The 17084-nt window shown below is 33.2% G+C and overlaps 1 protein-coding gene across 2 annotated transcripts in view; it reads right to left on the bottom strand.

The window, feature by feature from the left end:
• LOC111059937 (glycoprotein 3-alpha-L-fucosyltransferase A) overlaps nt 1-17084 on the bottom strand; it is a 22684-nt gene extending 5600 nt beyond the window's left edge. The window contains exons 1-7 of one of the 2 annotated variants that reach the window (XM_039433581.1): nt 16984-17084; nt 13566-13780; nt 11032-11217; nt 8591-8773; nt 6416-6688; nt 4221-4381; nt 1785-1911 (exon numbers count right to left, since the gene is read on the bottom strand). In XM_039433581.1, coding sequence (XP_039289515.1) covers nt 1785-1911; nt 4221-4381; nt 6416-6688; nt 8591-8773; nt 11032-11217; nt 13566-13748 — 1113 coding nt within the window. In that variant the 5' untranslated portion in view covers nt 13749-13780; nt 16984-17084. The other variant, XM_039433580.1, reaches the window with a different exon arrangement.

The following is a 17084-nucleotide window of genomic DNA, read 5'->3' as shown; positions in this document are numbered from 1 at the left end:
ATCTGTCAAGTCATTTTTGAGAAAATCGTGATAGAAATTTAACAAAATTCATTCTTCTCAGGAATATTACGGAGCTCCTGCAATTTTCCAAGAAATGAGACTCATGTCAGTTGATAGGGCTTATAAATAGCTATCTAGGGTATAAATTTGAAGAAAATCGTTAGAGCCGTTTTCGAGAAAACCGTGAAAAACATGATTTTTTAGCCATTATCCGCCATTTTGAATTTCTTATTGTCGGATCCTCATGGTATAAGGACCTTAAAAGTTTAAAATTTCAAGTCAATCGGTTAATTAGGAATGGAGTTATCGTGTTCACAGACACACACACACACCCACACACACACAGACCAACACCCAAAAATCATGTTTTTGGACTCAGGGGACCTTGAAACGTACAGAAAACATGAAATTAGGGTACCTTGAATTTTTTGGGAAAGCAATACTTTCCTTACCTATGATAATAGGGCAAGGAAAGTAAAAAGATGTGATACACCAATCTGGATTTCAAAACAACAGAAATTAAGTTATTTGGAAGATATTCAATTCCAATTTCTTTTGAAAATAATAGAAAAATAGAAATCCTATTTAAAATAAGTAATTTCAATAGAAATAATTCTGAAATAACCTTTCAATATTATTTATACCGGTACGAGTAGGTCTAACCTATACATGTAGGCTAACTGAAGCATGGATGAATGGATGAAGTCTTGGATGGTTAGTTATCAACTTTTAAAATGTCATTTCAGGTAGGTATTTTAATCTGTGTTTCTCATACGGTAATGTCTAAAAATTATATAATTGTTCCAAAAATACATTTTAAATCAATTATATGACTTACCGTACTCAAGTATTTCGATAGAATGGAGAAAAAAATGGCGACTGATAATGAATTGTTTACTTTTGTACAGTCACTGTCAAAAGTAAAAATAAAATATTCTGGCAAACTGACAACATTGCAAAGCTAGAGAGAGATAGCGCTATCTGTTTTGTTGTATGATAGAAAAGGACAGCAACAGTATTGTCAATCGTACTCTGTCATTATAACATGGACCTCAGCACTATATCAATCCTGAGAGTTGAGTGTTAAAGTGCGTACAGATATACACGCCGCGAACATGAGCAATTCACTTTTAATCAGCTGATTATATCTGTATTTTTACAGAAACGGTAAGATACAGATATAAAAAGCTTGGCATCAGCTGATTAAAAATGAATTGCTTATGTTCGCGGTGCGTGTATCTATACGCAGCCTAAGAGAGGGCCGACTGCGCCCTAACTACGCTCTCTAGGAAAAATAAAGGCAGTCATTCTATTACAGTTGTGTTGTGTGTGATGTGGTATCTTTCCATAATAACTTGTCAAGCACTTTGATTCTAGACTGGTAGGTAACCCGTGCTCCGCAAGGGTCTAATTAAAAACTTGACAAACTGATAACTTGACGTAATGAAATCTTCAAGAATTTTTAAAACGCCTATAACCATCCTCGGTAAATTAGGAATCTTTATACAAAATTTCAAGTTAATCAGTCCAGTAGTTCAGACGTGATGATGGGTGCGTCATTCGTGAATTTCCTATCTCGTATAAGCCAATTATTTCCTTTATTATTTTGTAGAATGAAAACAATCTTTACCAATTTTTTTATCTAGAATATCCCACTCTGAACTATGCCGTTTTTGATGAGTTGAATTTGAAGAATGTACAAGTAGAAACTTATAAGTAGAAATAGAAGAGGTAGTCCATTCAATTCTTTGTTTTTTGTTTTTGATATTATGTTGTGAGTTTACCTTGTGGAGGTACTCGGCGAGCTGTTTGGGCGAGTCAAAGTCCTCGACGTGGATGAACGAGTCTTTGGGCGCGACTAGCTCATAGTCCTCTCGGGGAGCACCCATTACTACGGGGATCACTTTGTGCCTGTCAACAGATAGATATATAGATAGATTAATATATTCATAACACACACACATATATCATCAAATTCTACAGTTTTAATTGGTATAGGACCATGGTTTCGTGGCCACACAGGTCACATTTGACAATATATGTGTGTTTTTATTTCATTATATTCATATGTAAGCATCCACCCCCACCTAAACAGTATCAAAACTTATTACTTATGCTTTTCTTATGTATTTGTAAATTGCATGTAGGTACTGTATCTCTTATTTTTTTAGTAACTTGCTTAATACGATTGTAAATTGTAGTGAAGACTGTTTTGGGCTTAATGCCTGTAGTATTCTTTGTTCTGTAATAAATAAATAAATAAATATCCCTTTCGATAAATAAATAAACTTGGACATTACCCGAACTTGATCACCCACAGGTATGGAAGTTGTCGAAAGAACCATCAATACAGAGAGAGATAGTACACGGTACTTGGGAACTGGAAGGAGAAGGAAAGAAGAAGACAGGAGAAGAAGAAGAAGAAGAAGAAGAAGAAGAAGAAGAAGAAGAAGAAGAAGAAAATAAGCAGAAAACCAAGAAGAAGAAGAAGATGATACAGTATGGACAAAAGAAGAAGATGTAGGAAGGAGATGAAAAGAAGAAGTAGCGGAGCAAGAAGAAAGGAATGAGTAGGTGGAAGATGGAAAGAAGAAGAAAAAGAAGAAGAAGAAGAAGAAAACCAAAAAGAAGAAGAAGAAAACCAAGAAGAAGAAGAAGATAATACAGTATAGACAAAAGAAGATGTAGGTAGGAGATGAAAAGAAGAAGTATGACCAAGAAGAAAAGAATGAGTGGGAGGAAGATGGAAAGAAGAAAAAGAAGTAGAACAAGAAGAAGATAGGAGAAGGAAATAAGAAGGCAGGAGAAAAATAAGAAGACAGAAGAAGACGATAAAATAGAAAAGAGGAGAAGATAAAGAAGAAAAATGGAAAACAAGTAGAAGACAGGGGAAGAAAATAAGGAGGCAGGAGAGTGAAAGAAGACAGTAGAAGACAATGAAAAGAAGAAGAAGAAGGTAGGAGAAGATGATGTAAAAGAAAAAGAAGAAGATGTGAGCAGAAGAAGAATAGGCGGAAGAAGGAAAGAAGAAGTAGAAGGGAGAAGGAAACAAGAAAGAAGAAGAAGACTGGTGAAGAAGAACACAAAAGAATGAGACAGAAAAGGAAAAGAAGTAGGCAAGAGAAAAGAGGAAGAAGATGAAGGATAAGGAAGATCTCTTCCTAAAAAAAGGAAATGTGAAAAAAATTTAAGGCAATTTTGAGGATTCTAAGACAAAAAGTGCTTTTAAATTAATTTTCTCAAGTGAGGTAGGAAGCTTTGTAGATTCATGAGTCTGGCTCAATTCAAATAACACTATTTCATTATTAATGATAATTATAGATTATTATATAATTAATTATTTTATATAATTAATCGTGTACAATAAAAATGTACAGTGAAATTCACTTGATTGGATGAATGGCAAGCATTAATATAATTCTACAATGAATGTTGATAGTTTAAAGTAAATCTCACTTTAAATATTGTATTAATTATCATTTTTCTAAATTATTTAAAAATAGTTATTTGTGCAACTAGTGCGCAAAGTGACAGTTTGCTGCACCGAAAGAAACGTTTACGCCCGAGCCGTAGGCGAGGGCGGAATGGTTTCTTGAGTGCAGCAGAGGAACTTTGCGCACGTATTTCACATTAAGTTTTTCCTACAGTTACCATTGAATATGAAAAGTGGGTAATTATGGGTAAAATTGCCTGAAATGCATCAAATGTTTTTCTGTGTAATTTTATTATTGATAAAAACCTTAATCCTAAAATCCTAAAGTCCTCGTTGTCCTTGGTTATAATATTTATATAAATAATAATTAGCGCGTTGTGCTTCGTTGCACCTCTGCTCACTATAGCAGCCACAGCAGTCACTGTTACCAACTTCATTTTGATTTTGCTGCACTGTTGCTCCATATAACCTACTAAGTATTTTGCGTTGCCATGTTGCAAATCTGGAGTGCAGAAAAATTTTTCCCGCACTAGAGCGGAAAAGTTATTCTTTGCGTTCTGTAATCAGTGCAGCAATGGCCACTTTTCAACGTAACTGTAGGAAAAATATATTTTGAAGCAATTGAACATGAGTTATTAAATAAAAATACTAAGAAATTCTCAAAAAACCACAGATTTATCTGTGGTTAAATCTGTGGTTTTTGATAATTTCTTAGTATTTTTATTTAATATGAATAATTATTACCACAATATCAACTTCTCAACCACACAAAAAATGAGTTACTTACCGCAGACTATTTTTGAAGAACTTCTCGGTGATATACTCCCTACAGTTAGAATTTTCAAATGCCAGGTAAAACTTGTATTCTTCCTCCAGCAATTTAAAACAGCCGTCCTCCCGCGAACGTGGACACTTAAATTCCGCCCCACATGAACCGTACATGTCCACCTGAAAATTCATTTTTATGTTTTTATAAACTTGAATTAAGTTTGGGAACAAAAGGCATATGTATCCGTAAGCCTAAAACAATGAAATATTCATGAAGAAAATACATGTAAATAAGGTCTGTATACAAAACAATTTAAGTTCGAACTTAATTAAGAAGATATCCCATGGCATAGGTCGATCATGTTCCAAATTTGAAACTATTCTTGGTAACTCAAGCCGCTTACTATAGATACAATCCATTATGACTGTGTTGTTGGGGTGAGAGTGTAAGAACGGCACAGTATGAGATACTACCAGCGTCACATATAGCTTCACGAAAAATAACCACTATATAGTGAGGTCCACGTTATAATGGCAGTGTTTGATTAACAATGGTATTGTTATCCTTGTCTATCATTCAACAAAGCGGATAGCACTATCTCTCTCTCGCTTCGCTCTGTTGCCAGATCGTCTTTCAACAATGTAGAATTAATAATTAATTAACTAATTAATATTGTGTCAGAGTGAATAACATTAGGTAATATCTGAAAGTGATAGCCTATCTTATTGTTAATTATCGCTTACCGAGCAGTCCTTTTCTATTTTATAAGTTAAGTTATGGTGCAATGGACAAAACAGAACAATCAGTTACAAAAAAATGAAGAAATATAATCAAGTCGATTAAGAAATAGAACTATTATTATTGATTGTTTTATCGTATGTAAGGGTTATTTTTATATATCCCTCAAATAGCTTACAGCTAGAGGGATACTATCGCACTATTGTGATATTCAAATAAATAAATAAAAATTTCATCTTGATTATAAAAATTTATGAAATTATTGAAAAATATAATTACTTGCTTAATAATAAAATATAATTGATTATTTTAAATGAGGATGAACCGTTAATATTACATTAATAAATCTGTAACTGCTACCGTCTATTGAATGCATTGACGAGACAGAGGTTCGGCGACGTTTTTCTCCTATCTTTCTCCACTGCCATTATAACGTGGACCTCACTATATCAGCTTGAGATAACAATCACATATCAGCGTCAGCGACAATTACATAAATCATAACAGCGTCACACAGCTTCACGAAACTAGACCACTAGGACTTGAGTTAACTTAGAAATCTGGAACATAAACGCCCTATACCAGGGGATATCTTCTTATGCTACATTTTCTCTATGATAGAATAGAATAGACTAGATATGAACTTTTATTTACAAAACAAATTTCAATAATATCATACCTGTCTTTTTTCTTTATGGCTACTTTTAATATAAATCTCTTCCAGTGACAAAATAATTTTAAAGTGTACTGAGATTTATATTTTTACTAGCCGTCAGGCTCGCTTCGCTCGCCATATCCGTCTAGCCAGGGGGGCTCCGCCCCCTGGACCCCCGATTGGATCGTCCAAGAATGAGATCAGCAGGCTCGCTTCGCTCGCCTGCATTTTTCATTTGTAGGACGATCATATGTTAGGACGATTCAGTCGGGGGTCCAGACTAAACGTCTGGCTAAACGGATATGGCGAGCGAAGCGAGCCTGACGGCTAGTAATATAATATTCCCAGGAATAGCTCTGATTGAAGTAGCAGTGCCCAATCAATTTTTCCGCGATAAATGCATTTCAATCTTCAACTTGGTGCCAACCTAACAAAGTCAACTCAACTTAATGCCAACCTGACAAAATTATTAATTTAGTTACCAGTTACCAACTGTTTCGAAGAGGTACTCTCTCTAGATTATAGTTCTATATTAATATATGGTATGGACATTTTTCAATTATAATTAAGAGAATAAGAAGAATATACATGCTAAAAGACGAACTTTAACCCCTTAAAAACCACCCTTAGAGTTAAAATATTGCCAAAAGATTTCTTAGTGCGCCTCTAAAGGGCCAACTGAACATACGTGTACCAAATTTGAACGTTTTTGGTCCGGTAGATTTTTAGTTCTGCGAGTGAGTGAGTGAGTCAGTCAGTGAGTCAGTCAGTGAGTGAGTGCCATTTCGCTTTTATATATATAGATAGATTTCTACCATACCTGTATATGTTTGCCTAGTTCCCTGGCATACTGCAGCCGGTTATTCCGTGCGTAACAGTTGGTGACAAACCAAGCGACTTTTTTGGTTTTGCCGGCGGCGAAGTCCCGCGGCGGTCCCGGCCACTCTTTGCTCGTCTCGTCGTAGTAGATCCACTTGAAGTAAGGCCGCGAGATGTCGCTACTGCGCATGTACGTTGCAGTCCAATTGTACACATTCTGTTGCAGTAGGAATTCCGAGTTTACCGGGCTCTCCAGTCTGTACATTATCCATAACTGCAATCATTGAAACAATTTTTCTACTCATTTATTTGTTTTAATGCTTATTACTTTCCTTGCCATATTACCATAGGTAAGGAAAGTATTGCTTTCCAAAAAAAATTGAGGTACCCTAATTTCAAGTTTTCTATACGTTTCAAGGTACCCTGAGTCCAAAAACATTATTTTTGGGTGTTGGTCTGTATGTGTGTGTGTGTATGTGTGTATGTATGTCTGTGAACACGATAACTTCATTCCTAATTAACCGATTGACTTGAAATTTTAAACTTAAGGTCCTTATACCATGAGGATCCGACAATAACAAATTCAATGAAATTGAATTCAAAATGGCGGAAAAAATGGTGGATAATTACTAAAAAACCATGTTTTTCACGGTTTTCTCGAAAACGGCTCTAACGATTTTCTTCTAATTTATACCATGGATAGCTATTTATAAGCCCTATCAACTGACATGAGTCTCATTTCTAGGAAAATTGCAGGAGTTCCGTAATATTCTTGAGAAAAATGGCGGATAATTACTAAAAAAACCATGTTTTTCTCAAAAATAACTTGGACCGATTTTTTTCAAATTCATACTCTGTATAGTTATTCATCAGCTCTATCAACTGGCATGAGTCTCCTCTCTGGGAAACTAATGGGGGGTCCACCCCATCCTTGATAAATGGACTTAGTAACCTCCTTCTCATTCATGAGGTAGGTAGGTAGCGCAGTTCATAAAAAAAGAACACATAGTCGAGATATTTCATCTGTAGAACAGCTGTTTTGACGACTTTGAAAAATCAATCAATCATTGAATTTCACAATTTACACAAAGGAAAAAGTACTCTGAAAACAATTATAAACACATATACAGAAGTCTGATCGTAGTTTCAAATATGAGCAAGGAAAGTTGTGTGAGTCTACCACACCAGATTTTTTTGTTTGTTATTGTTTTTTAAAACATACATTAATTTTATTTACTGGTTTATCTATTTATTACTTTCTTGAATCATTTATCTATTTATTTGTTCATTTTATTTACTGTAAAATTAAATGTTTTATCAATTCGTTCTTTCATTTATGGACAAAAAATTCAGAGATTGAAGTTGATGGATCTCTCCAGTCGTTACATTATACTATAGTTCAGCTCCACTGGTATATATTAATTTCTGCTCTAGAGGTTGATTTAGTGGCGGAAAAATGAAAGTGATTTTGTTTTTTAGTTATCGGAAATTGGAGTATGAATTCTTTTTAAAACTAGGCCTATTCACCATTCAATCTATTTCTTCCAAGAGGATTTTTCTCAAATATCTATAATTTAATTATGCTTTTAGAATAGTTGAACACATATTCACTGAGATATTCACCGTACTACAGAGAGCTTGAAATTCTATAAAAATATATTCAAATATAAAAAAATGGTGATTTTTTCAAATCGAAACCAATTTCATTTTTTTCACATATCACGTTATTAAATTTCATAATTATTAAAAAACGGTTATAGTGAGGTCCACGTTATAATGGCAGTGGAGAAAGATAGCAGAACAACGTTGCCGATCCTCTGTCTTGTCAATGCCTTCCATAGACGGTAGTTGATCCAGGTTTATTGATGTAATATTAACTGTTGATTCTCGTTTAAAATAATTATATTTTATTAAGCAAGAAATTATATTTTTCAATAATTTCATAATGAATTTTCATAAATAAGATAAAATATTTTGTTAATTAATTATTAATTCTACATTGTTAAAAGAAGATCTGGCAACAGAGCAAAGCGCTTTTGTTAAAAGAAGAAGAGATAGCGCTATCTGATTTGTTGAATGTTAGACAAGGATATAGCAAATTAGCAATACCATTGCTAATCAAACACTGCTATTGTAACGTGGACCTCACTATAGAATGGCTTGGCCCTCAACTGACCTGTTTAGCCGGCTTATGGTGACCGGGATTATGGAAACTGTTTTTCATCAAGATGGCGTCGGCCTCCAGGGATCGGGAAGCGTCCGTTGTGCCTACACATCGGTTGACTGGACATGTCACAAATGGCTCGGAGCTACCCTTCGGATGATTCACCTCCCACTCTATGTAGCCAGAGAAGTAAACCTGCAAAAGTTTATTTTGTTTATAATTTTTACAAAGAAGCACTGACCGAGAGAGAAAATCTAAGGATGAACTTTGAAACTGCATATAGACAAGGTAAAAGGCAATAAAAAATCCCGTTCAGGAGTAACAGCCTGTGATCTGGATGAAAATATACCCGGGTGTTTCAAAAAGAATGACACAATTTTGAACAGTTATATTTATATTAAAAAATTGTGTACACAAACCAATTTTACATCAAATTACTCACGGAAGTATCAAGTTTATGATGATGTATTATAAGTGTTCTATGTGCCCTCCTTTTGAGACTCGGAAGACATCTAGATGGTAGCCAAATTCATCCCAGACACTTCGCAACATGTCTGTCATCTCGGACTGTAGCTGCTGCATCAGTTATGCTGGTTTTTATAGCTCCTCAATATCAAGTTCTCAGGGAGGAACAACATTAAAGATCGTGTTTATGTTCCTCCCTTAGCACTTGACATTGAGGAGCTAAAAACCAAGATAACTGATGCAGTAGAGCTACAGTCCGAGAAGAAATCTTGCGAACAGTCTGGGATGAATTTGGCTACCGTCTAGATGTCGTCCGAGCCCCAAAAGGAGGACACATAGAACACTTATAATACATCATAATAAACTTGATACTTCTGTAATTTGATGTAAAATTGGTTTGTATACACCATTTTTTAAAATAAATATAACTGTTTAAAATTGGGTCATTCTTTTTAAAACACCCGGCACTATATGGTGAAATGAACGAGATGTTTTAAGTTCCACATAATTTATTTATCAAGCCCAAACTATTGGTTGGCTGGTAAAAAATAATACCACTGATGATGATGCTTTAACTGCATTGAAACTAAACTATAGTTTGGGTTACATCCAGCACATGTATAAGCCAATTCATTCCTTTATAATATATAGCATAGACTTATTTGAATAATTCTGACTAAACTATAGTTTGGGCCAATGTACCTAAAATACATTGTATTCTATATACCTTGGTTTGGACTATATCCCGTACATGTGTAAGCCAATTCATTCCTTTATAATATATAGTATAGACTTATTTGAATATAATTCTGACTAAACTATAGTTTGGGGTCTATCCCGTACATGTATCTTATTTATTCTTTATTGCTGGCTTACATTCATTTATGAGTTGAAAAAAAGACATTAACCAATATAAAAACAAGATGAAAATAGATAAGAACATTTCAATTGGTTTTATATACTTATCACTGCATAGCTATACGGTAATATATATTATCTACTTATATTAACATTTAATAAATCAAAGTTCTTGTAGAAAAAAAAAATAAAAATCAAATGGATAAATGTAAGCCCCACGAAAGCAGAGCTTGTGTGTGGGAAGTTTCGATTACAAAAATCATAATCAATAATGGCTTAAATGAAATAGTTGATAGCATCATAAAATGTGGGAAAGTATTTCTTGCCATTATTTATTAAAAGCCTTTCTTGTATGAGTTTCAAAAAAACTGTTAAATTTATCGTGCAGCAAGAATGCATTTATACAGAAGCTGATTTTTCTGTGTATGAATTGTGATAATGGTTTTGAAAATTACTTTATATTGTAGAATTATATTTTTTATAATTAACAGTGGACCGAGAAGCGTGGAGAGCTGTAGTGGAGGTGGCCACAGCTCATATTGGGCTGTAGTGCTGGAAAAAAAATATTTTTTATGCTTGAAATTTTGTATAGCCTAATATATACCGGGTGATCAAAATGTCTCTCCGCAGTAGCTGCCTGGTGGCACAGCCTATATTGTGTTCTGTTTAGAAACCCGTTTGACAAGTGATTGAATGATTGAATTGAATGACTGCCTTTATTTTTCCTAGAGAGCGAAGTTAGGGCGCAGTCGACCCTCTCTCACACTTGACTCTCTGTTACACAAGATAACAGCACAAGCTCTAGATTACACAAGTTATATGATTGAGTGTTTTTTGTATATATTTCACTGCGGAGGGACTTTTTGATCACTCTGTATATGACGATTGACCATACATTCTGTTAAATGTCTTATGTCAATAAAGAAATTTCTATTTCTATAGTATTAGAAAAATATAGTATAATAGTAATAGTATAATATAGTAAAATAGTATTTCTATAATATTAGTATAAATGCAGAATTTAGTTAGAATACAGACGAAGGCATGTATTAATTTAGTTAGAAGATATGAGCAAATACCTTCCTTCGTTATTCATAGTATAGAATGATTTATTTGAATAATATTCTGACCAATTTCATGGGAAGCTCCCGCCCAGTGTCTGGAGGCCGAAACATAAGCTGTTCAACGACCCTGTCGCTCGTGGTGTCCTCATGCGGCCACAGCTTGGCCACTCGGCGTCCCGTCACGCTGTCAACTGTGGCCGGTTCTGGCCACCGGGTTCCATTTGTCAAAAACCATGCTCTCTCCTCCGGTTGCTTCAACAGAGCGACCAGAATTCAAAATCATACAACTGACCAAAGTTATTTGAAAAAATACAAAATGAAACTAACCGAACTGTTTCAAACTGAATTTGTCATAGAGCAAACAACATCAGTTGCTCAAACGTTTTAGGATTTATTCAAAACCTTACAACTGAACAAATTATTATAAAAATACAAAATAGAATTGAAACCACGTTTACACAGCTAACCGAACTGTTTCAAACTGAAATTTGTCATAAAGCAAACAATATCAGTTGCTCAAACGTTCTAAGCTGTAGGCTACTCAAAACCTTAAAACTGAACAAGTTATTATAAAAATACAGAATAAAATTGAAACCACGTTTACACCGCTAACCAAACTGTTTCAAACTGAAATTTGTCATAAGGCAAACAACATCAGTTGCTCAAGCTGTATTCAAAACCCCTATGTATCTTTATAACTTTAAAGTGAAAAAAACACTCACATTCTATTGGTGTGACGACCGTTTCGTGCTGGTGTTGCGCATTCTCAAGCCAAACAGAAACAGATTATCTAGATCATTGTAAACCGCTATTCAAAGAAAATTCAATATTGACAGTAACCAATGAATTTGTGTATCAGTGTTTGAAGGAGATAAAATTGAGGGAAGATGTATTGACAGTTGCCATTTACATTCACAAGTATCCGACTAGAACCAGTGGAGATCTTCACGTACCTAGGTGCAGACTCAGCAAATCTCTTTCGAGTTTTCCAGTAGTGGACATGTTAAACAGACGGTCCCGGCTAAAGTATGACAGTCGTTAGGCCCATTGACGGCTTAAATCATATATTCAGGCGGTGGGGCCTTCCCGCAAGGGACTCCCCACCAACAAAAGCCATACGAATTTACTTTAGTAGTGGGGATAAAATTATTCAACCTTCTACCAGCCTCCTTCCGTACCCTTCCCCCTGCCTGTATTCCTTAGATATTCAAGAAAATGGCTTGTTGAAAATCCATTCTACTCTTTAGAAGAATTCAGGGAAGGCGTATGAAGAATAAATGATTATAATATCAACTATTGTATGAAATAGCTAATTACAACCATAGAGAAACAATAGCATAAGTAGATATCCCATGGTATAGGGCGTTTATGTCGCAACTTTTACTGTTATCTCAAGCTGATAGTCCACGTAATTCTTTCCTGTGAAGCTTTATGACGCTGGTAGTCTCTCATACTGTGCCGTTCATACACTCTTACCCGGTCAAACAGTGAAAATCGACAATAATCGATAGTAATCGGCTTGAGATAACAGTAAAAGTTGCGACATAAACGCCCTATACCATGGGATATCTACTCACGCTATTGTTTCTCTATGTTACAATGTAGCCTTATTATGGGTGAACTATTGAATATTATTGTTGTCTATATTTATTTTAATGATTTGTTATTATTGATTTTATTATGTGACGTAATTATGATTTGATTATAAAATATGAATTATAATTTGAAGTAAAAGCTTGCTGGCTTCTATTACAAAATGATGTGGAGAGTTTATTTTCAAGACTAGAATAGATATGAATTTGCGGGTTTCATTGGATGAATGGATGGATGTCTTCTCTCTCTCTTGGAAATTGAGTGAAGATAATTATTCAAGATACATTGATTGTGTTCGTGTAATGTTGATAAGTATGGAGGGAAATTTATAAAATGAAATTTATGAGTCTGCTAATTGCTTGGAATGTGCATCAATTGTTTTTTTATTCTTTTAAAATGAGGGAAAGTGGATTGAAATGTTAATATACCTGTATTATCAAAACTAAAATTCCTCACCCTGTCAAATTATGAAAGTTCCGACTCAGCAAAATAATTCAGTTTTTTTTCTTAATTAAAAATATGATGGAGCCCCAAACAGGACTTCTAGTCCTCGGGGTACTTGAAATTATTTATTCTTTTATTGATGTAGATGAGTTATTGTGATTTCTTTGTACAACGTGTAATTGTATTATTTTATTATCTTTATTTTTATAATTTGCAATATTGCTGTGATGTACTCTACTTTTCACAATTTCTGATTATGTGTAATGTATCAATTGGAAGAATAAATGAATTTATTATTATTATGTATTGTAATTTTATAAAATATTTTGTGACGTAGCCTTATGTACGATTGTATCCTCAGGCTAAATAAATTGATTGATTGATTGAAACACCTTAATAGCTTTGTTTATGTTTGGCTTGTGAATGTGCAACACCAGCACGAAACGGTCGTCGCCACACCAAAAGAATGTGAGTGTTTTTCACTTTAAAGTTATAAAAATATAATAGCAATAGGATCATCTAAAACATTCTATATTTACTTAACATGTATAATATAATCTGACCTTTGGCTCTGTGGATGACGTCGATGTAAATCTGAATTTCCTCAAATTGTTGAAGACTGTCACTCTATTTGGGATATAATCAATGTGAACTATGAATATGAATACCACACTCATGCAGCAGATCAGATAGAGCAAGCCACGCAGGGACCGTGAATTCATTCTGTCTCTTTCTACTTCCTGCATTTATATGCACTTGTTGGATATTTCAGACTAAGCTATAAAAATGAAAATAAAAGAAAACAAAATTGAAAATGGTAAGAAACTTGTAAAAGCACTACCGTAAAAGTGTAAAATAGCTACTAGAAATATCTCCTTAAAATGTATGAATGCAGGCCTACTTTTTTATTTATAAAATATAAATATAGTACCCTTTGAAATTAATAAAATAATAGAACAAAAATACAAATTATAACTAATTAATAAAAACAATATGAAAACTTGTAGTACCTACCCTTTATTATTAAAAACTTTAAAATATTTCAAAGACTAGTTTCAACCATAGCTTGGGTCATTTTCAAGTTTTTTCTTAATTATAACTACTAGCTTCTAGAAAATGATAATGATAGCTTTAGTCAAATTAACTTGAAACTGTCAGCATTGTTTGAATGGAAATCCTTGATGTTATTTTCAAGGAATGCTGACATTTTAGAATGAAACTCTCTACAGATAATATTTATATTTAATAAATAATATTTATAATTTAAAAATGTTAGCCCACCAAGATTTAAAATTGAAATTAATGAAAATTTAATTGAAAATTACAAGATATTTTTTATTGATTCATAAAATAAGTACAGTAGTCTACATCATCAAAATGATAGGGAGAGAAAAAATAAGGTAAACTTGTGCTATTCCTCTCCCAAATTTAGATAAGGTTACACATAGTCCAAAATATGTTAAGTCCTGTAGTTGTTCACTTCACAAAATTCAATTCAGTTGTTCAAAAAAGTTCAATTCAAAAAAGTTGTTCAATTCAGTCCTTAATTATTTTCACAAAGTAGATTTTTAAATTTAGATGCTTCAAAACCAAAAAAATTTGGTGTGGTGCACTCACACAACTTTCCTTGCCGTTATGAAAATTGATCACCTGACGCTAGTGTTCCCTAGGGCAATAGTAATAGCAATAGTAATAGGGCAAGGAAAGTAATATTTCACATGATTATCACCAAAATAATACAGCTTGATAAAATTAGTTATACAGAGGGTTCAGACTTAGCTATAAAATTGAAATGAATGAAAATAGTTACAAGGTACAAGTTAGTAGCTTGATATTAGAAACATATCAAATCAAGGTAAGAATATTGTATAAGTTACTAACCGCATATTCACACAAGTGATCAACACTTCTACATGAAAGCTTCCTGTTTAACTAATACTGACTGATTCAAGTGAATCTCACTGTAGTATATAATAACAATAATAATCACAGTAGTTGACCACATCCTCAAACGATAGAATTCGTACTATTGCTACAGGTATGTAAAACAATTACAGTACGGTACCATAAATGATTATTACAAATTTATCAACAATTTGTTGTTGTAAAATATATAAGAATTAATTATTGATGTAAATTAGGGTACATTAGTACCTTAATTGGTCAATATTTCGGTTAAATTATTATTATTTCGTTTTGAAAAAACAGTATGAGTGAATTTAGCTGAGTGCCTACGTGAATACATTCTTTCTCTCAAGGCTTTTTGGTACACCTTTTTATTTTTATTTAAATTGGATAATCTTTTTCAATATAATTGTTTGTATATAATTATTGAATGAGAAGAAAGAGGAGAAGAAGCAGGATAAGGAAAAAGAAACATGAGAAAGAAACAAAATGAATTACAGTGGAAAAGAAGTGAAACAAGGAGATTTATTATGGCTGTTCGGTACACTTTCTTTCATTATTTATATTGGATAATCTTTTTCAATATAATTGTTAAAATCATTATAAGAGTAAGAAAAAGTGGCAAGTGAAATTTTTAAGTGGTCTAGTAAACGAGTTATGGGTTGTTGAAGTGCTAAATTTCCATATTCCGTTTTCTTTCCAGATCATAAACGGTTTCGACTCTATTATTAGAATTTCTCTTAAAAATTCAAAAAATGTATCTTTCCAAACTAGAACATTTTATTCCCCATATCGTTCATAAATAAAAAAGTAACATTTTTTGTAAATTTGATAACTTGTTTATTTTGGCATTAATCGCGAAAAATGCATATTAGAACAAAGCCAATTATATTCTGAATGTATTAAAAAAAACTCCAATGGAAAATTCGAAACCGTTCATGATCTGGAAAGAAAACGGAGTTTAGCACTTCAACAACCCATAACTCGCTTATTAGACCACTTAAAAATTTCAGTTGCCACTTTTTCTCACTCTTATAATGATCTTAACAATTATATTGAAAAAGAGTATCCAATTTAAGTAATAAAAGAAAGTGTACCAAACAGCCTTGATAAATCTTCTTGTTTCACTTCTTTTCCACTGTAATTCATTTTGTTTCTTTCTCATGTTTCTTTTTCCTTATCCTGCTTCTTCTCATTCAATTATATACTAAAAAAACGGAGTTTAGCACTTCAACAACCCATAACTCGCTTATTAGACCACTTAAAAATTTCAGTTTCCACTTTTTCTCACTCTCATAATGATCTCAACAATTATATTGAAAAAGATTGTCCAATTTAAATAATGAAAAAAGTGTACCAAACAGCCTTAATCCTGCATTTAGAAGCACTTGATGGATGTTTCAGACTAAGCTATAAAATTATAATGGAAGAAAACAACATTTAAAATAGTACATCCTCATGAAGAAATTTGAATTAATTTATCAGTAGGTATATAAATTTAATTTGGTTGGCGTAATGTGAAGGCGTAGGCTACAATAACAGTGATAAAAAAGAACGTTATTCTCGTTACGAACGAGAACGTTATTTTTCATTCAAAAAAGAACGTTATTATTCATTTATACTTATTAGCGATCATACATTTAATGAGTACCGACTATTAAAACAGTATATCATTATACAGTAAGTATTAATACAGACCATGAACATCAAAGCTTGAAATCGTGGATTTAAAAAAAAAACGTTGCTGAGTGACATATTTCAATGAAAATGATTGACACGTCTCCACTTGAATCTTTTCGAAACTAAATTTTAATTGATGCATGTAAGTTCAAACTTTTCAAAATGGAGAAAACTTCTCCTACAGAGAAGATTCTTAGCAAAATTTTCAAGAATTTGTACTCACCTGTACCGCAAAGAATGAAATACATGACTCACTGAACATATGGCTCATCCAACAATCAATACATAGTAGTTTTTCAACAATTGTTTTTTAGAATTTGTTGGCTACTCACAGCTATACCTCTGATAATGGTTTAAAAACTTACTGAAGATGGCAGTATCCAATAATGTACTTACTGAAGATGGTAATATCCAATAATGTCAGCTACAAAACATATTCGTCAATAGAACACCGCGCTAACCCATTTTGAATCGGACAATGCCAGCAAAACCTAAGT

The sequence above is a fragment of the Nilaparvata lugens genome, chromosome 7, assembly GCF_014356525.2.
Source record: "Nilaparvata lugens isolate BPH chromosome 7, ASM1435652v1, whole genome shotgun sequence".
Lineage (NCBI taxonomy): Eukaryota > Metazoa > Arthropoda > Insecta > Hemiptera > Delphacidae > Nilaparvata > Nilaparvata lugens.
Note: the sequence above shows the minus strand (reverse complement) of the source record. Positions and strands in the feature narration are given on the sequence as shown.